This window comes from Hoplias malabaricus, chromosome 7 (assembly GCF_029633855.1).
Source record: "Hoplias malabaricus isolate fHopMal1 chromosome 7, fHopMal1.hap1, whole genome shotgun sequence".
Taxonomy (NCBI): domain Eukaryota; kingdom Metazoa; phylum Chordata; class Actinopteri; order Characiformes; family Erythrinidae; genus Hoplias; species Hoplias malabaricus.
Window position 1 is genome coordinate 46249884 of NC_089806.1, and position 21992 is coordinate 46271875.

The 21992-nt window shown below is 42.2% G+C and overlaps 1 protein-coding gene across 1 annotated transcript; it reads right to left on the bottom strand.

Annotated features, from left to right (window-relative positions):
* Nucleotides 1-2496: 2496 nt before the first annotated feature.
* Nucleotides 2497-19502, bottom strand: LOC136702809 (NLR family CARD domain-containing protein 3-like). The gene is made up of 7 exons (XM_066677945.1): nucleotides 19311-19502; nucleotides 11096-11460; nucleotides 10383-10437; nucleotides 9943-10138; nucleotides 6955-8770; nucleotides 3433-3606; nucleotides 2497-2674 (listed from the first exon to the last, which is right to left on the bottom strand). Exons 1-7 carry the CDS (start codon nucleotides 19500-19502, stop codon nucleotides 2497-2499), a joined length of 2976 nt encoding a protein of 991 aa, XP_066534042.1.
* Between the last annotated feature and the right edge of the window lie 2490 nt (nucleotides 19503-21992).

Consider the following 21992-nt stretch of genomic DNA (forward strand, 5'->3'; position numbering starts at 1 on the left):
GACACAGGGGCTGTATGAGGAGGAGGAGGAGGAGACACAGGGGCTGTTTGAGGAGGAGGAGACACGGGTTGTATGAGGAGGAGGAGGAGACACAGGGTCTGTTTGAGGAGGAGGAGGAGACACTGTGTATTATTATTATCATTATAGAGTTCAGTGCAGTGTACACACACACACACACACTCCTTACTTAGATCCTTGTTTTATAACGTAGTGTATTTCCCCACTGCTCTAAATCAGTGTGCAACATGTAAATAAAAACAACTCACAATGATGTGCAAATCATTTAAACCCTACATTTAATTTAAAATCAATTAAAAACTGAGAGAGAAAACAGACACAACACAGAGTCACAAAGACATTTCAGTTTTTTTACATTTTAAACATTTTAATAAAAATATTAGTGTTAGTGTGTGTCTGAAAATGTGATATTGTGTGTGTGAGTGTAGGAGAGAGAGAGTGTGTCTATTCTGTCTCACACAGACGCACTGAGGAGTCATAACCCCAGACCCCAAACCCAGCGTAGAGGGGCTCAGTGAATGTGGAGGTGAGTGTGTGTAAGTGTGTGAGTGTGTGTGTGTGAGGTGAGATGGTGTAGAAGGACAGAGTGCCGGACCCCCAGTCCAGATACACTCCGACTCTGTTAGAGTGAGAGGGGGGGTGTATCTCAGTGTTCTGATTATTGTGTCTGACCCAGTAACTGTTCTCAGAGCAGTCCAGACTCCAGGAGAATTTATTGGATCCAAACACACTCTCAGCTCCGCCTCCTTTCCTCCTGATTCCTCTGTTCGACACTGAGATAGAAACCCCACCCCTCCTCTCCACCTCCCAGTAACAGCGTCCAGTTAAACTCTCCACACTCAGAACCTGAGAATAAACATCAAATCTCTCCGGATGATCTGGATACCACTGAGTCTCCTTCACCCACTGCACCTTCCTGTTTCCCTCAGACAGAGAGAGAGCAGTGTGTGCTGTGTTTGGATCCAGAGTCAGATCACAGTAATCTGTACACACACACACACACACACACACACACACATTTACAAACAATACTATACATGTTAGTGTACAGTGTGTGTAGTGTGTATAATGTGTGTAGTGTGTGTGCGTGTGTAGTGTGTGTGTGTGTTTGTATAGTGTGTGTGTGTTTGTATAGTGTGTGTGTGTGTGTGTTTGTATAGTGTGTGTGTGTTTGTATAGTGTGTGTGTGTGTTTGTATAGTGTGTGTGTGTTAGTGTGGTGTGTGTGTGTGTGTGTAGTGTGTGTGTGTGTGTTAGTGTTAGTGTATAGTGTGTGTGTATAGTGTGTGTGTGTGTGTGTGTGTATAGTGTATAGTGTGTGTGTGTGTATAGTGTGTGTGTGTGTGTGTGTATAGTGTGTGTGTGTGTGTGTGTGTGTATAGTGTATAGTGTGTGTGTGTGTGTATGTATGTTGTGTGTGTGAGTGTGTGTGTGTGTGTATCTTACATTTCTTCAGTCCTGGTCTCATTCTGCTGATTCCTCCGTGTTGGACTCTAAAGATCAAACACACACATTTATAAACTCATTAAACTCCACATCAACCTGAAACTAGGGCTGTGACCATAAGAGCATTCCCCCAACACCGGGGTCATGTGATGCCCCCCGCGGGGTTCAGCTCCTCCCCCTCATCACCGCAGTGGGGGGCTGCACTTCTATGGTTTTACAGCTCAAACTTACAGGAGTGTGTTCACCCATCAGCCACAACATTATGAACACCTCCTTGTTTCTACACTCACTGTCCTCTCTCTCAGTTCCACCGTCCACACGCCGGTCACTCTGTAGTTCTACAGTTACACACCGTGTCCACTCACTGTCCTCTCTCTCAGCTCCACCATCCACACGCCGGTCACTCTGTAGTTCTACAGTTACACACCGTGTCCACTCACTGTCCTCTCTCTCAGCTCCACCATCCACACGCCGGTCACTCTGTAGTTCTATAGTTACACACCGTGTCCACTCACTGTCCTCTCTCTCAGCTCCACCGTCCACATGCCGGTCACTCTGTAGTTCTACAGTTACACACCGTGTCCACTCACTGTCCTCTCTCTCAGCTTCCCTGTCCACACGCCGGTCACTCTTTAGTTCTACAGTTACACACCGTGTCCACTCACTGTCCTCTCTCTCAGCTCCACCATCCACACGCCGGTCACTCTGTAGTTCTACAGTTACACACCGTGTCCACTCACTGTCCTCTCTCTCAGCTTCACCATCCACACGCCGGTCACTCTGTAGTTCTACAGTTACACATCGTGTCCACTCACTGTCCTCTCTCTCAGCTCCACCATCCACACGCCGGTCACTCTGTAGTTCTACAGTTACACACCGTGTCCACTCACTGTCCTCTCTCTCAGCTCCACCATCCACACGCCGGTCACTCTGTAGTTCTACAGTTACACACCGTGTCCACTCACTGTCCTCTCTCTCAGCTCCACCGTCCATACGCCGACACTCTGTAGCGAGCAGTGTGTGTGTGTAAAACTCACTGTAGTTTCTCCAGTGCAAAGTGTTGATCCTGCAGTAGATCAGAGAGCAGCTTCCCTCCAGACTCTCCTGGGTGATTGTAACTCAGATCCATTTCTCTCAGGTGGGACGGGTTAGATTTCAGAGCTGTAGCCAGAGAACAATAGCCTTCATCTGTAATCATACACCCAGACAATCTGTAGAAAGGAACAGATGGAGTTTACACAACAACAGCTGTAGTATAGTACACACAAACACACACATCACTAAACTCTGTTTAAAATGAGTCAATGCTGTTACACACCACAGCTTAAATGACGTAGTACTTTTTTTTACTTCGAATTTGTACATGTTAAAATATATATTTTATTCTGGGAAGCAAGAGATAGTTATAAAACATTCAGAATGGATCCAAGACAAAGTAGAAGTAATTCTCATCTGGACAGTGAGTCTGAGTGAAGATATTGTTAAATGTGACGTACATGATATTACATTGCACTGTTACACCAAACAGCTACATAAAATATTAAACTAGAGGGTGAAAGTTCAATAATTTTCGTGAATTTGGCTTGCTAGGTATTGCTAGAATTGTTGCAGGGTAAAAACACACAAACGGATGAGTGTGAGATGTGATGGGTCTTGGTGTGCCCGGGTCTGAACATTTGAAACCTTGTGGCCATAGCTTCAAAATTGACCGACTTAGAGCAGGTTGAAATTTTGGCCAATGCCTTCCTATGGGAAATATTCCCACTTTAGAAGCTCGTGTTTTGAAATCTGTAGGTCGGATCTCTCTAAAAAGCACAAGCCCGAGTTGGCACAGGATCTATGACTATGTGAAGTTTCGTAGCTGTAGCATGAGAACCCTAGGTGGAGGAGCATTTTACATTTTGAGAATAGAATAATAATAAGAAAATGAAAGAAAAGATTTAAAAGAACAGTAATTTGGCTTTTTTACCTGAGAGTCTCCAGTTTACAGAGTGAACTCTTCAGTCCAGCAGAGAGCAACTCCAATCCTGAATCCTGTAGGTCATTGTTACTGAGGTCCAGCTCTTTCAGGGAGGAGTTTACTGACTGTAGAGCTGATCCCAGAGTTTCACAGGAGTCCTTGGTGAGATTACACCCAGCAAGTCTGTAAAAACAGAGTAAATACAGCATGTCGTGTGATGATATGGTGTGATGAATAGATCCCTTCCTTTTGAAACTAGAAAATGTTCACTGAATTGTTGTAGCCTGATATTTCCTCTTGGGCGGCATGGTGGCGCAGCAGGTAGTGTCGCAGTCACACAGCTCCAGGAACCTGGGGATTGTGGGTTCGATTCCTGCTCCAGGTGACTGTCTGTGAGGAGTTCATGTGTTCTCCCCGTTTCTTCCGGGTGCTCCGGTTTCCTCCCACAGTCCAAAAACACACATTGGTAGGTGGATTGGCGACTCCAAAGTGTCCGTATATGTGAGTGTGTGAGTGAATGTGTGTTTGTGTGTCTGTGTTGCCCTATGAAGGACTGGCGCCCCCTCCAGGGTGTATTCCTGCCTTGCGCCCAATGATTCCAGGTAGGCTCTAGAACCACCGCGACCCTGAATTGGATAAGCGGTTACAGATAATGAATGAATGAATGAATGAATGATATTTCCTCTTCAGTGTTTAAACACCTGACTGCTAGAGTGCGCTGTTGTACTGTCTTCTGTTATTAGACTCTCCCACCTCATTGTAAACAAGTAACTTCAGAATGCACTGCTAATGTTAGCATTAGTGAACCTATTTGATGGCATTGGCCAAATATGGCATGAGCTCCAGCACATTTCTAGAGAAACGCCTGAGTATCAGGTCCGGAGATGTCCCGGAGTCATACTTTAACACATGTAGCGCACTGCGGGAGATTTTCTGCATCAGGTGTGTCCTCACAGTGGGAGATGAAGCGTGGAGCAACACTTGTGCAGGAGAATCATTTCTCGTTCTGTTCTCACATGCGCTGAGTCTGATTTTACCAGTCCGGGTAATGTCCACGATAAATGTTGTGTTTGTTTCTGTGTGAAAGCTAGAGTGGCTCCCGTAGTGTACAGAGCTGAAGTGTGGGCTTATTGTGGATTTTTGGATTCCACAACAAAGGCAATACATACTACATACATGCTCACCTGCATTTGTATTTTTTGTTTTGTTTATTTTTAGGAATCTTGCAATCGCTTTCATTTCTAAGATAAAAATTTCTGATAATTTTAAATATATTTAATCGTAACCCCTGTATCGTGATATGTATCGTATCACCACATTCTCACACAGCCCTACTGGAATATGTTTTATCATTAAAATTAACTTAAACTAACAAAGCTAGTGTTGGTAATTAATAAATTGGTATTTACTGATGTGTGTGTAGTGCACAGTGTGATCATGGCTGTAACTATCTACGAGGACACAGAGGTCCGGACCTCGATTGTGTTTTTACGTTTTCTCCATCTCCCATATTTCTAGGACTTGGGTTTTCAACAGACTTTGGTCTGGATATTTTTTGCTGGATCTGGCAACCCTGCTCTCAGTTTGTTGGTAGAATTGCCAACCTGCTCTCACAAGACCTTTCAATTAGTAACCATCTTTAAGTGCTTGTTGAGAGGTATGTTAAGCACATATTACAGACTAACATACGACACTGCTGCTATGACATGAACGTGAGGACTTTGTGAGGGCAAATCGAAGGTTTAGTCAGAAATGTGTGTGTAGCACCGCTATTCTAAACCTGTTCTCTAACTGCAGCAACATTAGCTGAGCAGACTAATACCTGTCAGGTTATGCTACTTTGTCAGATCGTGCTACCCAGTGTGTATTTACAGGTTTAACACAGAAAATACAAATGTATGACATCTTAACACAGGACAAAAACTGAATAATACAAAATGCTTTCAGCAGTTAAATGTTTTATAGTAACGTTATATTTATCTTAAATCACTTTATAAAATAATCCAACACAATTAAAACTGTAAGTAGCATATCTTGTAATTTATCTAAACATGATTCCAGCATCAGTTATTTATATAAGTTACACATTTCTGTATCGTAATCACTTGCTTCCAGTTTTAAACAGTTATTATTAAAAGTAACGTGATATGATGTAATCTATGCAGTATATTAGTACATTATAAGAACATGAACTGTTTTAATTACTGCATTAATACAGTCATTTTGATTGGTCATTCAGTTTATTACTAATATTATTACTAATATAATGCATGGTGTTTGTGATTATAATAGTATTTTGTTTTTCTTTAGGAATCAGTGAGGAGAAGTGAGAGGAGGATGAACTCACAGTGAGAGACAGACAGAGAGGGAAACGTAAAACAAAATACATAGTCTAAGTGGGTCAAAGCAGTTTATGGGAGTATTGATGGGTAACAGTTTAGAAGTCAGCATTAGAAGTTGTAAACATTTGGCATTGTGAAGTGAAGTGAGTTTTCATTCCCGCAGTGTGGACCTCACTAAAACTTTAATTCTAGTTACAGCCCTGAGTGTGAGTGTGTGCACTTGTGGGGGGGTTTTAAGTAGAGCCTGTTTACTCTTTAACTCTATTCAACAACATGGACATTGACTACAATTTAATTTGAATTACTAACTGTTCTGATGTTGTTTTTTATAAAGCCACTGTAACATGGAGGAGGAAGAAGCAGGTGATTTCATGTTACTGTTAACTGTTAATGTTTGAGATGTGAATGTTTAATATCAAAAATAGCAGGTGAAAAACAAAGTTACAGTTGGAAACAAACAGGTCAAAATGTCAGTAAACAGAACACCAGGCTGACTACATGGTGTCAGGATCTATTCGTTCTGTGCTTTGGTCTTGTGTCTATTTTCACTTGTGTTACCTTTAGTCTCGCCCCACACCTGTGAGTGGGGTCACATTATCCCAGTTATATTCACTATTTAAAGTCTGTCTTAGTGTCTGTGTTCTGCAGTTCATTGTCATTGTTAGTCTTAGTGTTCATGGTTTACGTCTTTAGAGTCTAGTGTTCATCAGTTGTGTGTTTTAAATGTTTTCTCATCTCAGACTATGCTTCAGCAAAAATGTATTAGAAAAATGAAGTGAGATTCCTTTTTCAGCTCAGACCCCAGGATTTTCCTCCAAAGCGTGTCACAGGAAGTGAGCGGCAGAGCTACGAGAGAGGACCATTAGAGAGTAGTTTCTCAAGGAAAGGATAGAAAATGTTGTGATTTAAAAGTAAAAAAATCAACATATTTGTAAAACGTATTTGTATTTTCATTTTGTTGTCTTCACTTCAGTTTTAATGTTGTCAGGATTTCCCTCCCATATCGGGTGGAGGACAGATGTCCACATTCATGTGATCACCCATGGAGACATGGGAGTTGTAGTGAGGGACAGATAAGAGAGAGGACGGTGAGAAAGACAAGTCAAACAGTGAAAGGATTTCAGATAATGAGAGAAAATTCAGCAGTAAATCTAAAAGTATAATAAACATTTATTAATGATGAACTCACACAGCTTTTCTGGATGCTTTGATCACTGGCAGCAGTCTCAGAACACCTTCCTCTGATGGATTATATTTCCTCAGGTCAAACTCATCTAGTTCTTCTTCTGAATTCAGCAACACAAACGCCACAGCTGACCACTGACCAGGAGAGAACCTGACTCCACTGAGAGAACCTCCTCTGTTCAGGTATTCCTGGACTTCCTGCACTAGAGAGTGATCGTTCAGTTCATTCAGACAGTGGAACAGATTGATGGTTTTCTCTGGAGAGGGATTCTCCCTGATCTTCTCCTTGATGTACTGGACTGTCTCCTCTCTGCTGTGAGATCTGATTCCTTTCTGAGTCAGTATTCCTCGTAAGAGAGTCTGATTGGACTCCAGTGAGAGACCCAGAAGGAACCGGAGGTAAAGGTCCAGGTGTCCATTCTCACTCTGTAAGGCCTTGTCCACTGCAGTCTTCAGGAACTCTAACATGGTGGATGTTCTGAAGATCCCAGAAAGATCAGTGGAACTAGAACTAACTGTTCTGGGGGACTTTCTGAAGATAGTAAAGAGCCCAGGCTTCAGCTCATTTCTGTTGTTGGAGGTGAAATAGAGTAGTGCATATAAAGCAGCCAGAAACTCCTGGACACTCAGGTGGACAAAGCTGAACACCTTCCCCAGGTGCAGCTCAAACTCCTCTCTGAAGATCTGGGTACAGACTCCTGAGTACACTGACACTTCTCTGACATCAATGCCACACTCTCTCAGCTCGTCCTCGTAGAAGATCAGATTGCCTTTCTCCAGCTGTTGGAACGCCAGTTTTCCCAGAGCCAGGACACTTTCTCTAGTTTTCTGAGGATCAACCTCCTGTTTTCCCTGGTACTTTTGTTCCTTGTGTTTGATCTGAAAGATCAGGAAGTGTGTGAACATTTGAGTCAGAGTCTTGGGGGTCTCTCCACCTTCTGCTCCACCCAGAACTCTCTCTAGAACCGTGGCTGAGATCCAGCAGAAGACTGGGATGTGGCACATGATGTAGAGGCTTCTGGAGGACTTGATGTGGGAGATGATTTGATTGGCCAGGCTCTGGTCACTGATCCTTTTCCTGAAGTACTCCTCTTTCTGAGGGTCACTGAACCCTCGTACCTCTGTTACCTGGGCGACACACTCAGGAGGGATCTGATTGGCTGCCGCTGGTCGAGAGGTTATCCAGACGAGAGCAGAGGGAAGCAGATTCCCCTTGATGAGGTTTGTCAGCAGCACATCCCCTGAGGCTGACTGTCTTACATCCCACAATCCCTCATTGTTCTGGAAATCCAGAGGAAGTCGACACTCGTCCAGACCGTCAAAGATGAACAGGACTTTGTAGAGATCATAGTCTCTTGGTTTTAATTCTTTTGTGTCTCTGAAAAACTGATGAAGAAGCTCCATCAGACTGAGCCTTTTCTCCTTCATCAGGTTCAGCTCTCTGAAAGGAAGTGGAAATATGAAGAGGACGTCCTGGTTTTCTTTTCCTTCGGCCCAGTCCAGAATGAACTTCTGCACAGAGACTGTTTTTCCAATTCCAGCCACTCCTTTAGTCAGCACAGTTCTGATGGCTTTATCTTTAAAGAGCTGGCTGCATTTGATGGGTTTCTCCTGTGCTGCTGGTCTCCTGGACACTGTCTCAATCTGTCTGACCTCATGTTCAGTATTGACCTCTCCACTCCCTCCCTCTGTGATGTACAGATCTGTGTAGATCTCATTCAGAAGAGCTGAGCTTCCAGGATTAGAGACTCCTTCATTAATTTTCTGGAACTTCTCCTTCAGGGTTGATTTCAGCTTTCGATGAGAAGAAGGAGCCAGTTCTAATAAAAATGAGGAAACAAAACATATTAATTACTTTCATTTTTCTTAAGTTCAGCCCTAAATGTTATATCCATTAGTACTGGAATAATAAATAACTTAAATGTTCACAAGGTATTTTATTAAATTAATGCTTAAAGTCTTTCAGTTGTAACACATATAGTATGTAATAATGATAAACTCATACAGTTTAGCTTCAGTTTAGTTAGCACTGTTAAAAACATTAATTCATTAATTCACTGTCTGCAACTGCAGTTGAAAACACACTCTGACAAATTAGACACATCACAGTGCAAAGACACTGGACATCCATCGCTGAGGACATGTGGTCAATGCTTCAATCCAGCAGCCGTCCCCCTGAGACACTTATCCACTTCCATCAGGGCTTTAGAGCCTTACTGTGCTGAGAAAATAGCTCTAGAGGGGAGAGGTGTAACTTATCGCTCAGTTTGATTGGTTCTGTGGCAGACCTGGGGTCTGTTCTAAAACCTAGTGAGCTATCTAACTAGAGAGTATTTTACGTCACAGTGAGTGCGCACCCAACACGTGGGCTGTCACAGTTCTTAGACATGTCACTATGCTGTCTACTGAGATATCGTAACCTGGCCAAATTTTAAGGCAGAAGACAATCCCAGACAATTCCTCAGCGGCCAAGACAATCCCAGGAGGCAACGCCAGTACAACTCCTGTCTCTTCTTCCAAAGCAAAAGTAACTAAATCACGATAAAAACGGGAAGATTTGACTCCACGGCACTGAAATGCTGAGGTGACGCTAGTCACTGAGTGAAGAAAACACCGGTTGCAAGCAGTGGGTGGGAACAAGCCGTGATGCAATCACTCTCTAACTACAGTGTCTCAATAATCTGCCTCATTAGGCCAGACTACATAGTCAGTGCCTACCTAGGGAGCTCACTAGACTTTGGGACAGATCCCTGGTGGCACATGAGTCAAAGTGAGCCCCACACACTAAAACACAACAGAAAAAAAAATGTAAACCCTCTACAGAGAAAAAAACACACATCATTCTCTCTTTGCTGCTTCAGAGCAGATTCACCACTGAACACACAGACCATGATCAGAACAAAATATGAAAATGAGGGAACAGTGTCTTTATTAAGTGTATATAAAGGTATTAAAGTGTCTAAAGAGTAAAGACAGGACCCTGAAGTCTTACTGCTCTGCAGTGTGTGAGCGAGGTGTGTGTGGTTCATGTTCCTCAGGACGTTCAGTGTGATCTTCATCACTCCGTCTCTAACACCATCCTCCTCCTCCTCCTCTCTCTCAGAGCATGCTGGGTAATCCTCACTCAGCAGCTTCATAAACCTCTTCAGATGATTCTTCACCACAGAGATCACTCTCTGCTCCAGCTCCTGATTAAAATAGAAATATTAACACAGAGTCTGTCAGACAGTGCAGTATGAGCTGAGGGGTGGAAGTGATAATGATTTATATTTTATTATTCTAAGAAAATCCAGAATCACTGTCCATCACCAAACTCTACATCACTCTCCATCATAACACTGCTACAGTGAATAAACAGTAGCCTTTATTACTGTCCTATAATAACAACACTGGAACACACACACACACACCTCCAGTGTTTTACACACACACCTTGAATATTGACTCCATATTCTTCCTGGTCCTGTCAGGAGTCTTCTTCTGGACTCTGTGGAGAATCAGAACACAGACTGAATAATGTGGAGAACCTGATCAATACATTACATCATCAGATATTACTAATTATTCAGACTGTTCTGGATCCATATTCAGTAGGAAATCCTAGATATATAATGAAGGTTCCACTGCCGTTATAACACACAGAGTTCAGCTGCACAGATCAGCAGGGTCTAATCTTCTCCACAAAGAGGCGCTGTTACTGCAGCTTTTCATTCCAATAAAGCAGAAACACACCTGATTCCACTCCTTCATCAGTTCATCTTCAAACAGTGGATCATGTGCGCTCCTGTTTCTGAAAATCTCATCTTAATCTCATCTGTTTAGTTCTCCTCATATCTTCAGTTAGGACTGAACTGAGGACAGTAGCTATTACAGAATAAGAGTCCCTGTGTTTATGATCTTATCCTAGTGTTCCAGAAGAATCAGAACTGGACAAAACGTCCTCAGCTCTGTCCGACACGTCCACTTCAGTTTCATTTAATAGATCTTTAACTGATTCTTAGTTAAACACAGACTGAACATCTACAAAGCTCTGGACTGTCTTTCTCCACTGTGTCCTCTCACGCTCTTAGAGCAAGAGGAGTTCTAACCTTCTTTATCTGTTCATTTATCACTCATCAGTGTTTCACTGAAGGACAGTAACTCACTCTGGATCAGAGGGGACAGCTACACTGCTGAAAACAGGAGGATTCCCCATGGACCGGTCACTCTTCATAGACACACAGTTGGGTTCTCCTCCTTCTTTACTGAATTCAGGAGGTTCCTCCATGGACCGGTCACTCTTCATAGACACACAGCTGGGTTCTCCTCCTTCTTTACTGAAATAGAGAGGTTCCCCCATGGACCGGTCACTCTTCATAGACACACAGCTGGGTTCTCCTCCCCCAGTGCTGACTTTAGGAGGGTCCTCCATGATCTGGTCACTCTTTACAGACACACAGTTGGACACTGGAGAATCTGCTCTCTGGGTTTCAGTCCTGTGGATATTAAACAGAGTGAACAGGACAGTAGACTGAGTAAGAGAACACAGGAAGGGATACTGTACGTATTCAGACCCAGTGGTGTGTACAGACTCTGGTAGGAGTTCAGGGAGAGAGGGGGGAGTGGTCAGATTCTCCTAATTCTCTTTACTGTGTTACACCTGTGTAAAATAGACTGACCGTTACTGAGAGCTGTAGGTGTGAGAGAACTGTAGGAATCCCATGGATACGACGTGTTATCAGGGAGCACTCAAAGCAGATAAGACCACCATCTCTGGAGTTAATACCTGACTGGTTTATACACACACACACACATAGTGGGACAAATCAAAGGAAACATTAACCCAGAGAGAGGTGTGTGTCCACCATGATCTTCCAGAACATCTTCAGTTCTCCTGGTGACACACTACAGAACTTTTTAAAGGGACATATTGTACCTCTTTTTAAACAGGTTAGAATAGGTCTATGGGGCGATACAAAACATGTTCATGAAGTTCTTTACACAAAATCACTCACATAAAGAGATATCTCCAGCTCTATTCTTTCATTATTTCATCTCGTGTTGACGCAGGTGAGGGGTGATGCCAGGGTGGATCTATGCAAATTTCTTCATTGTGACGTCATAATAATAATAATAATAAATATAAAACAGATTATTCTCTTTGGGAACAGCAGTGAGACACAGATTGGCTGCGTATCTGGACTCGAGAGCCCTCAGATCTAAAGAACTGGCTCATAACCTTGGTGTATTAATGGACTCAGATCTCAGTTTTAATCTCATGTTAAAGCAGTTACTAAATCAGCATTTTTCCATTTTAAGAACATCAGTAGATTAGAGATTTTCTGACTAAAGAAAAAGATTTTCTGAACAGAGCTGGAGAAACTTATCCATGCTTTTATTTCTAGCAGGATTGATTACTTGTAACCGAACTGGTCACTAGTCAGCTAGGCTCTAGCCAATTTTGAATACAGTTCCTCTTTCCATCCTCTTGGGGTCAGTAGGAAGGTAACCTAGGACTGTGTATAAATAGAGGTGGCCCAGCAGGGAGAGAATTGTCTACGTACTGCAGGCTCTCCATGCTTGTAATCTCCTTGATAGGAAACTCTGTGTTTGCTGCCAGTTGTAAGTTTTTACTTTTCCATGTGTAAAAGTTGTACTTGTGCTTTACTGTGTGCTAATGCTACTGCTAGGCTAATGCTAAATACTGTGTGCTAATGCTACTGCTATTCTAATGCTAAATACTGTGTGCTAATGCTACTGGTATGCTAATGCTAAATACTGTGTGCTAATGCTACTGCTATTCTAGTGCTAAATACTGTGTGCTAATGCTACTGCTATGCTAATGCTAAATACTGTGTTCACTAATGCTACTGCTAGGCTAATGCTATTTGTGTATTTGTTAATACTAATGCTCTAGGTGTCTATTGTTCTGTTTGTTTATCCTATTGGTTGAACTACTGGGCTTTGGTTTTAGGCTCAGCTTCATTTTTTATGCAGAAGGAGATTTTATTCACCATAAAATCTGTGGACAGTTCTGGGTTGGAGGCGCTAGGACTTTCTCTGACCTGGTTCTCCACTCCAACTTTGTTTGTCCACACCATTAGCTGCTAACTGTCACATCCTGGCCCAATCTTGTTTGTTTTCCCCCGCCATGTGGCTCTGTCTGTCGGTTATTGTCCATGTCTCCACCTTTGTTCCGCCTCCTTGTCCTTTTCCCTCGTTATCTGTGTCAGGTATGTCTTGTTTGTTGATGTATTTAAGTTCCCTTGTTGTCACTTCCTGTCATCGGTCATTTGTTTGTTTTGTGTCATTCTCTTACTCATTTCATGCCCCATTCATGTAGTGTTGTTTTGTGCCTTTTTGCTATGTTCTAAGTCGTGTTTTTCCAAATTCCTACTCGTTTTGTTTCCAGTTCCTCGCTTGGTGTTTTCCCTCTAGTTCGTTTGTGTTTGTTTTGTTATTTCATTAATAAAATATCTGTGTTGTAGCGTGTGCGTCCGCCCTTCACATCCCCCTGACATAATGACCGATCCACAAATGGACGCAGCTAGCACAGACTACCCTTTTGCGAGGTGTGCAATTCGCCGGACTCCATTTCGCACAGGCCCTAAAGATCCTGTGGAGGAGGCATTAAGAGCGGCCTCGGAATGGAGTCACTGGCTCTAGCACGTACACACCAGAGCTGCTCAGCGCCTTAAGGAGGAGTCGATTCAGGAATTGAGTGATTGCTCCAGCGGGACTTTCTCTGATCTGGTTCTCCACTCCAATTTTGTTTGTCCACACCATTAGCTGCTAACACCTGCTGCCTTCTGCTCTCTACTATCCCAACTACTACAGAGGCCTACTATAAGAACTATCTACCACCTGGTGGAAACAAGGATAAACATTCTATTCTTTGAGTCGCTAGAACCAAATGTAAACCAGAAATTAAAAGTAAACCAAAAGTAGCCTATGGACCTTAACCACTTTGTATATATTGATTGTTTATTTGGGGTTTGTCTGTTTTGAGGCTTTGTATGGGTGGGGTATTGTGAATTACTTTGTTTGGTGTTTCTGTTTATATAATATATAAATTTATTTATATATTATATTTATATTTATATATTTATAAATTTATAATTTATATATTCTGTAAAACTGGTTTAAAATTAGAGAATTTAATTCACAATAAACCTGTCACAGCAGTTTCCTGAAATGACACGTGTTGATTAAAGAGAGTCGTAGTGCCTCATGTAATATGCACTTAATAAAGGTGTTTTGGAGCTTTCCAATCAAACATTAACTGTGTGTTGAAATGGTGTTCTGTTTTATCAGTGTGTTGTGATTGTTTTGGTGAATTCTGTTCAGTTTTTAAACTGCAGTAATCAGGGGGTCAGGGGTGACTTTATCATAAAACTCTGTCATGTTCAGAAATGGATCTTCTCTGATTTGACCCTGATCTTCACTTGTATTTATTCCACTGTAACGTGGAGAAAATTAATTATAATTGAAGTAACAGTGACGTCATATTGCAGTGTTTCCCTCCACAGAGCGGTAATTATAAACCCGCTCTTTTCTCAAACCTCTCACTGATCATCTGTGGCTCATCGGTCTCTATTTTCATAAGAAACCGTGAGGTGCTGTTCCCCGCTGACCGTCACCTCCGTCTTTACTGTGGAGTGTAGTTTGTAGACGGTCCCTTATCTCTCCCGGAGCTGGCTAGAAGGGTATCTCTGCAGGTACAGCTCCAAGTGGGTGGTACAGCTCCAAGTGAGCGGGGAAGAACATTTTAAGCACGACTCAAGCACATCGCTGGCTTCGAGATCTGTAGTTGTCGTAAAGGCTCTGGAGTCGACCCAGAGGCTAAAGAACCCTTTTTATTTGTTTTTGAAAACAGGGCTGATATGGAGCTGTTTCTAAAAGCTTGTGTTGATGAGCAGGGTCTCAGGGTCAATGTGATGTTTGTGGTTACGCCATGCCCCTCACCCCAGAATTTTTAAGGCATGTAAACTGGACTGTAGCTGGACCCTCACCTCAATTCTTAAGGCACAGATACAGACTGCAGGGCACCTTATACACCACAGTTCAGACAGTGTGTGTAGTCTGATACTTTTAGAAACCTAGGCTGTCTGGTTCACTGTGACGTCCTGCTTTGTGTAAAATGCCCTTCACAAAATAGGTTTCCTAGTTATTTTCTTTCTTCTAACACATTTCTATAACTAATGCAGCTCAGATCGCTCTGTTTGAGCAGTGTTTGGAAGTGTAAGAGAATGTCAGTGAGTTCTTTGGGACGTTGTGTTAGATTATTGTGTGTTTTGTCGTACAGCTGTGTGCCTGGTGACCATGTAATAACTGTTCTGTTTTCAGTGTTAATATTGTACCTTGTAAACATTGAGTACATTATATGGAGTACATTTTCAGCATCATGTGATTCACAGACTTGTTTGTGGTTGGATTAATGTGTGAAATTCTCGTAATAAATAAAGACAATAACCATTTAACTGAGACCACACTGAGAATGATAATGTTTGATTACATAGAGGCTACTACTCACTTCCTCACAAGAGTCATGACAGTAAATATGGGTTCATCAGCACAGCTCAGTGCTGGGGTGCTGTATATTCCTCGCCTGGCGTTAGGTTCATGTTTCTCTACTCCAGAGAATCCAGTTCTATTGTCAGTGTTTCTCTACAGGGATCAGAGAGGCAGTGTGTGCACGTCTGTGTTAGTAACGGGTGCAACTTAATGTGGAATACATTCATTACAACTTTGTCCTCAAATATTTGTACATATGGTGTATTTCTGAAATAAATTAAACTGAATAAATGAACTGTATTAAAATAAACTGATAGCCCTTCGGGCGGCGCTGTGGTGCGGCAGGTAGTGTCTCAGTCACACAGCTCCAGGTTGTGGGTTTGAGCCACACTCCATGTGACGGTCTGTGAGGAGTTGAATTAGATCAGCAGTTTCAGACAATGAATGAATGATAGTCCTTCTACAAATTCACATTCACACTCCAGGTAATAATAAAGGGAGTCTCTCTGACAGTCTGAGCCAGTGTTATCCAACTCTGATCCTATTCGACCTGTTCAAACAAACTTGATTCAACTAATTCTGTGAGTAGGGGGTTCCAGGACCTGGTTCTGACGCCGAATCAAAGTGTGTGTGATCATCTGAACACAAAGAGTAACACATAATACTCTACAACAAGGACATACTTCTATAAAGAATCATTTAAAACCACACAGAGGAACTAGATGAAGTACAGTGAACCTCTCTGAGCGTCTGTTTATATTCTTAATTGAGACAAATTTCCTGAAAGGTTTCACCACTGTCTCAGAATTCATTAAACAATAACTACATTACAGTGAACTTCCATCTGATTAAGTTCACCTTGTAGCTACAGGCACTGACTCTAGTGTCATACACACCCACTATGACTGAGGGCTCATGGGAGGTTTACTGAATATTATGATTATTTACTAATGATTAGCACCATTTCTCCCATTGTCCATTAATGGAGAGGAGCTGCTTTAAATATTTATTTGAACAGTGGGCCATAAGTGTTACTTAAGGGTTTACACATTTAAACTGATTATAATCCAATACTGTGCTGAGTACAAAACAAATAACACAGTCCTATAGTTCTGTAATCAGATTAAAATAATGACTGTAGACATGAGAGACCTAATGGATTTCATAAGTCTGCAGTTCACCCCATAATCAGATCAACAACAATATATCATTAAAATATCAGGAGTGCTATGTATTTCGTTTTCACTGAAACATTAATATTTTAAACTACAACTAGTAGAGGGTACAGAGTTCTGTTGGAGAGAAACTATGCCCTTTTTTCAAATCACAAAGACATTCGCCTACATTCGCCTTCCCACAAATCATCTAGATTAGTGATGTGTTGGTCGCGAACGAACCGATTAAAGAGCCGGCTCTTGTAAGTGAACCATGAGAGCCGGTTCCCGTCTAAGACCGAGCCATTTTTTTTCTAAGGCTTGTCATTCAGCCCCTTTTTTTTTTTTCAAAAACTGAGCAAATAATAACAGAGAGAAGAAACCGGATCAACTCCTCTGAGCTGAGACACTTGGTTTTCCTGAATGCCAATCTGCCTTCCAAAAAATAGTTGAAGAAAATGTTAAATCAGTTAAATGTTTGTTGACAGTTGTGGTTGTTTTAATCACTACCGTTGAATGCTGCTGTTTTGCTCTTTGCAGAGTATTTGTTTATTTTATTACCCAGAAATGGATGATTATTTAATTTAATAAGCTATTTTGTAAAACCTACCTTTTGGGTTCCGTTGGCTGTATTTCAGAGTTTACAAGTGATTCTTTATTAAGGTGTTTAAATAAAACTCCAGTTATTTATACAATTGAAGTGAGTGCAATCAGTGAGTTATTACAAGACAGCCATAAAAACAATTGGCCATTGCAACACTATTTATTATTTTTAATGTTGAACAGTAATATTTTGTCCATATAGTCATGTAAAATGTAGGTAATATTGTTCTGTACCAGTGGAAAAAAGTGGTAAAACAAAGAGCCATTTAGGAGCCGAAAGAGCCGGGTCTTTATGAAGAGCCGAGCCACAAGAGCCGGCTCCCCACAAAGAGCCGAAATTCCCATCACTAATCTAGATCCCCCACTTCCTGGTTTCCGCCCACATCCGATCCAAAAACAATATGTATCCAGTATTAACCCTTTATCGCCCACCCCTCGAGAGATACTGAAGAGGGAAACCCCGGACTACTTCCCTTTTTATAACGGTCTCACCGCCGTTTCCTCCCTGAGTTTAGTTTAACTCCTGGAGACTCTCGGAGTCCTGTTCTTTCTCAAATAAACTCAGGTATAAACTCACCGTGTGAAAATACAGCGCTGTTTTAGTGTCTTTCTCTCCTTCCGCTTCAGTTTCTTCTCTTCACACCGACCCCATTTTCTCCCGCGCTGAGTTTAACTCCTGAAAACTCCCAGCACCGCTTTGTTTCTCTAATAAACCCTCCATTCTTCTACACTGAAAAGATCACTGTGTGGAGGAACAGCGCTGTTTGGGTGAAATCTCTTTCTTCGTCTCCTACAGCTCCGTGTGTCTCTCCTCCTCTCTCTGTCTCTGCTTTTTACTTTCACTTCTGACTCGGGGAGTGACGGAGGCCTGCAGGGGGCACTAAAGAGAAAAATAAAGGGTGAGGAGGAGAATCTGTACAGGGTTCAGTAACCCGTCTCAGTTTATAAACCGTGTACTTTCAGATTTAATCTCAGTTCATAAACATCCAGCTCTTCTCAGTCTTCAGCGCATGCGCAGACACACGGACATATAACAACAGCCTAATACTCGATGATTTATGAGTCTGTTCCAATGTGGAATACACACTGAGTGTCCAGTATATTAGGTACACCTACGTCACACCTGCACTCACTGGTCATTTTATCATTGGAAGTGTACAAAGTGCACCTCTGCTTTTGCTCCACACTCAGCCGTGTCTCTGTGGGGGGTTTCACACTCTGTCAGTGTCAGTGCTGTGTAGAAAACGCTTCTCCACCTGAATCAGACACAGACAGGAGGGTCCTGTGGTGGTCCCTCTTCAGTCACGGCTGGCGTAGAGAGAGCTGATCGACTGTGAAGAGACAGATGTGTACAGTGTGTGTTTTACAAAGTGTGGGACACTGTCAGAAACACTGTCTCTGTGGTGGTGCCCTCAGTGAAACATACACTGTACCTTTAATTAGGAACAGAACTGGACCTTACTCTATATTAACTGTGGATGTTAAAGTTGTGTTGACTTCATTCGCTCCGTTTCAGCTCCAGGACTTTTATTGTGTTCTTTTATTCTCCACAGTTGTATAATGAAAGATTACAGAGATCCCCCTCTCCTTCTGGAGAAGAGAATGTAATGAACCTTTAGGGAACACAACTGGACTCTAACAAGTTCAAGTTGAAGAAGTTTATTGTCATTGTGTACTGTAAACACATCATACAAAGAAGTGTGTGTGTGTGTGTGTGTGTGTGTGTGTGTGTGCTTCTTCAGTCCAGTCTCAGTCTCTAGGTGTTCAGGAGTCTGATAGCATGTGGGAAGAAGCTGTTACGGAGTCTGGATGTGAGGGCTCGAATGCTTCGATACCTTTTTCCAGACGGCAGTATGTTGAAGAGTGTGTGTGAAGGGTGTGTGTGATCTCCCACAATGCTGAGTGCTTTGTGGGTGCAGCGAGTGGTGTAGATGTCTGTGATGGAGGGAAGAGACACACCGATAATCTTCTCAGCTGTCCTCACGATCCGCTGGAGGGACTTGCGATCTGCCACAGTGCAGTTCCCAAACCAGACAGTGATGCAGCTGGTCATGATGCTCTCGATGACTCCTCTGTAGAAAGTGGTGAGGATTGGAGGTGGGAGATGAACCTTCTTCAGTCTTCGCAGGAAGTAGAGGCGCTGCTGGTCTTTCTTTCTGATGTTACTGGTGTTAGTGGACCAGGTGAGATCATCCGCTAGGTGATTACCAAGGAATGTGGTGTTCCTGACAATCTCCACAGCAGAGTTGTCGATGTTCAGCGGCGAGTGCTCACCCCTTGTTTTTCTGAAGTCTACAACCATCTCTTTGAACCCATCAACCTGAAACTAGGGCTGTGTTCAGCTCCTCTCCCTCATCACCTCACAGTGACCCATCTCTGTCTCTGCTCTGGACACTGTGTAAAATGCAGTAAAACTAAAATATCTCATATTTATTTAATTCCCTTGAAGCTTCATTGAGCAACAAAATCACAAAGAAGGATTTCTACTGTTCTACCATTCAGTCTCTGCGAAAAAAAAAAAAACTAGCCATCATTTGCCTTCTCTCTGGTGATGTGTCCTTACTAAAAGCTTCCTACGAATCTCCTGACCCAAGGCCTGCTCTAATGCCTTGTACTTGGTCAATAACACCCCTTAGTTCTGATGAGCTCCTGTCTACCTGCATCACCACTTTCAGAGTCCAGCCCAGTTTTGGATTTTTGTGTGAAATTTTGTAAATTTTGACAGAAAATGAGAGAAAATTCAGCAGTAAATCTAAAAGTATAATAAACATTTATTAATGATGAACTCACACAGCTTTTCTGGACGCTTTGATCACTGGCAGCAGTCTCAGAACACCTTCCTCTGATGGATTATATTTCCTCATGTCAAACTCATCTAGTTCTTCTTCTGAATTCAGCAACACAAACGCCACAGCTGACCACTGATCAGGAGAGAACCTGACTCCACTGAGAGAACCTCCTCTGTTCAGGTATTCCTGGACTTCCTGCACTAGAGAGTGATCGTTCAGTTCATTCAGACAGTGGAACAGATTGATGGTTTTCTCTGGAGAGGGGTTCTCCCTGATCTTCTTATTGATGTACTGGACTGTCTCCTCTCTGCTGTGAGATCTGATTCCTGTCTGAGTCAGTATTCCTCGTAAGAGAGTCTGATTGGACTTCAGTGAGAGACCCAGAAGAAACCGGAGGTAAAGGTCCAGGTGTCCATTCTCACTCTGTAAGGCCTTGTCCACTGCACACTTCAGGAACTCTGACATGGTGGATGCTCTGAAGATCCCAGAGAGATCAGTGGAACACTGTTCTGGTTCATCTCTGCTGATGAAGGAGAGTAATGTGTATAAAGCAGCCAGAAACTCCTGGACACTCAGGTGGACAAAGCTGAACACCTTCCCCAGGTGCAGCCCAAACTCCTCTCTGAAGATCTGGGTACAGACCACAGGCGGACACACTTCACATGGGCCAAGGCCGTTTAAATAATGTTTAAATAATAGCCGTTTAAATAATGAAGGCTTTCATTCTCTAAGATGGAGTCAAGAGGCATAAATCACAGATGATGAAAAAGATAGATTGATACATGATAGGACTGTTTCTTGTGTCTCGTAGTCTTTCCAGATGGGCTGTCTAAGGAAGGATGTCAAGGACTGCTTGCTTCTCTTTTATTCAAACTGGAAAAGGTAGAGTCACTGCAAGCGGAAGTCAAACAAACATACAACCAGATTGTTGCAGGAGACTCAACTATTTTTGCTGAAGAGGAGGTGGTGCTGGAGGATGAAGATGGAAGTGTAGAGTCAGACGACAGTGAGGATGATGTGTAGAAGCAGAAGGGACACCATAACTCTGCCTTTGTTTATTTTTTAATACACTTAAGAACAATACATTGGCCCAATGCTGACGTAGTTATTACTTTTCTAACTGTTGTGCTTTGAAGAGCTCTTTTTTAATTCCTTTCCTTATGTATCAGTAGGTTTATGCAAATTAGGAAGTAGATGTTCTAAATAATAGTCCTAATACAGGTATTAGTACGCATTTTCCTTGCTTTGTCATGTAATCCATTGTTACTTGGGTAACCATTTCTGATCCTGGAAATCTATCGCCACCAAGAGTCTCCACCATGGCCTTCGTTACCTGTAACATGCGTGTGTCTATGTAAATTCCTAAAATACATATAGAGCAATATTGTTTCCTTCAGATTTAATATTTTGGTGTAGACAGTAGATTTGCTAACAAATGTCTGATTAGAAGTACTAGCACCTGCTTTACATTTGAGGAGTTGATGTTTTTTTCTGTGCTGTTTTGACTACTCCTTGCCTAATAATAATAAAAGAATGATGAGTTACTGGGCTGGATCAGGTGATGTTGCAGCAGGGAATGTAATACTTGTAATCACTAAGTAGCTGTTTGTATGTCCTTATTTTAAAGTGAAATAAAATGTGCTATTTTTGTACATGTGGAATTTGCAGTTGCAGTCTATTGTCTTACATGTAGAGTCCTTTAGTACAGGTACAGTATGAATACTTCAGCATATACTTAATTGGCCTTAGGTAGAATGTACAGCAGTGTTCATCACTGTGGTCTAAAATATTTTTATTAGAATTTTAAAAGCCACTGTACGCAATAAATATGAAATGGCCAAGTGTAACTTTTTTTGAGTAAATGGGAATTACGTCCGTGATTATTTTGGTTCCTTGCTGATAGTAAATTGAGAAATGCTGGTTTCTGTAAAAAATCCTCTATCAATGTAGTTTATGTGCTTAGTAAATCGACCAATCAGCCCCTTTATGACCTGGATTTTATG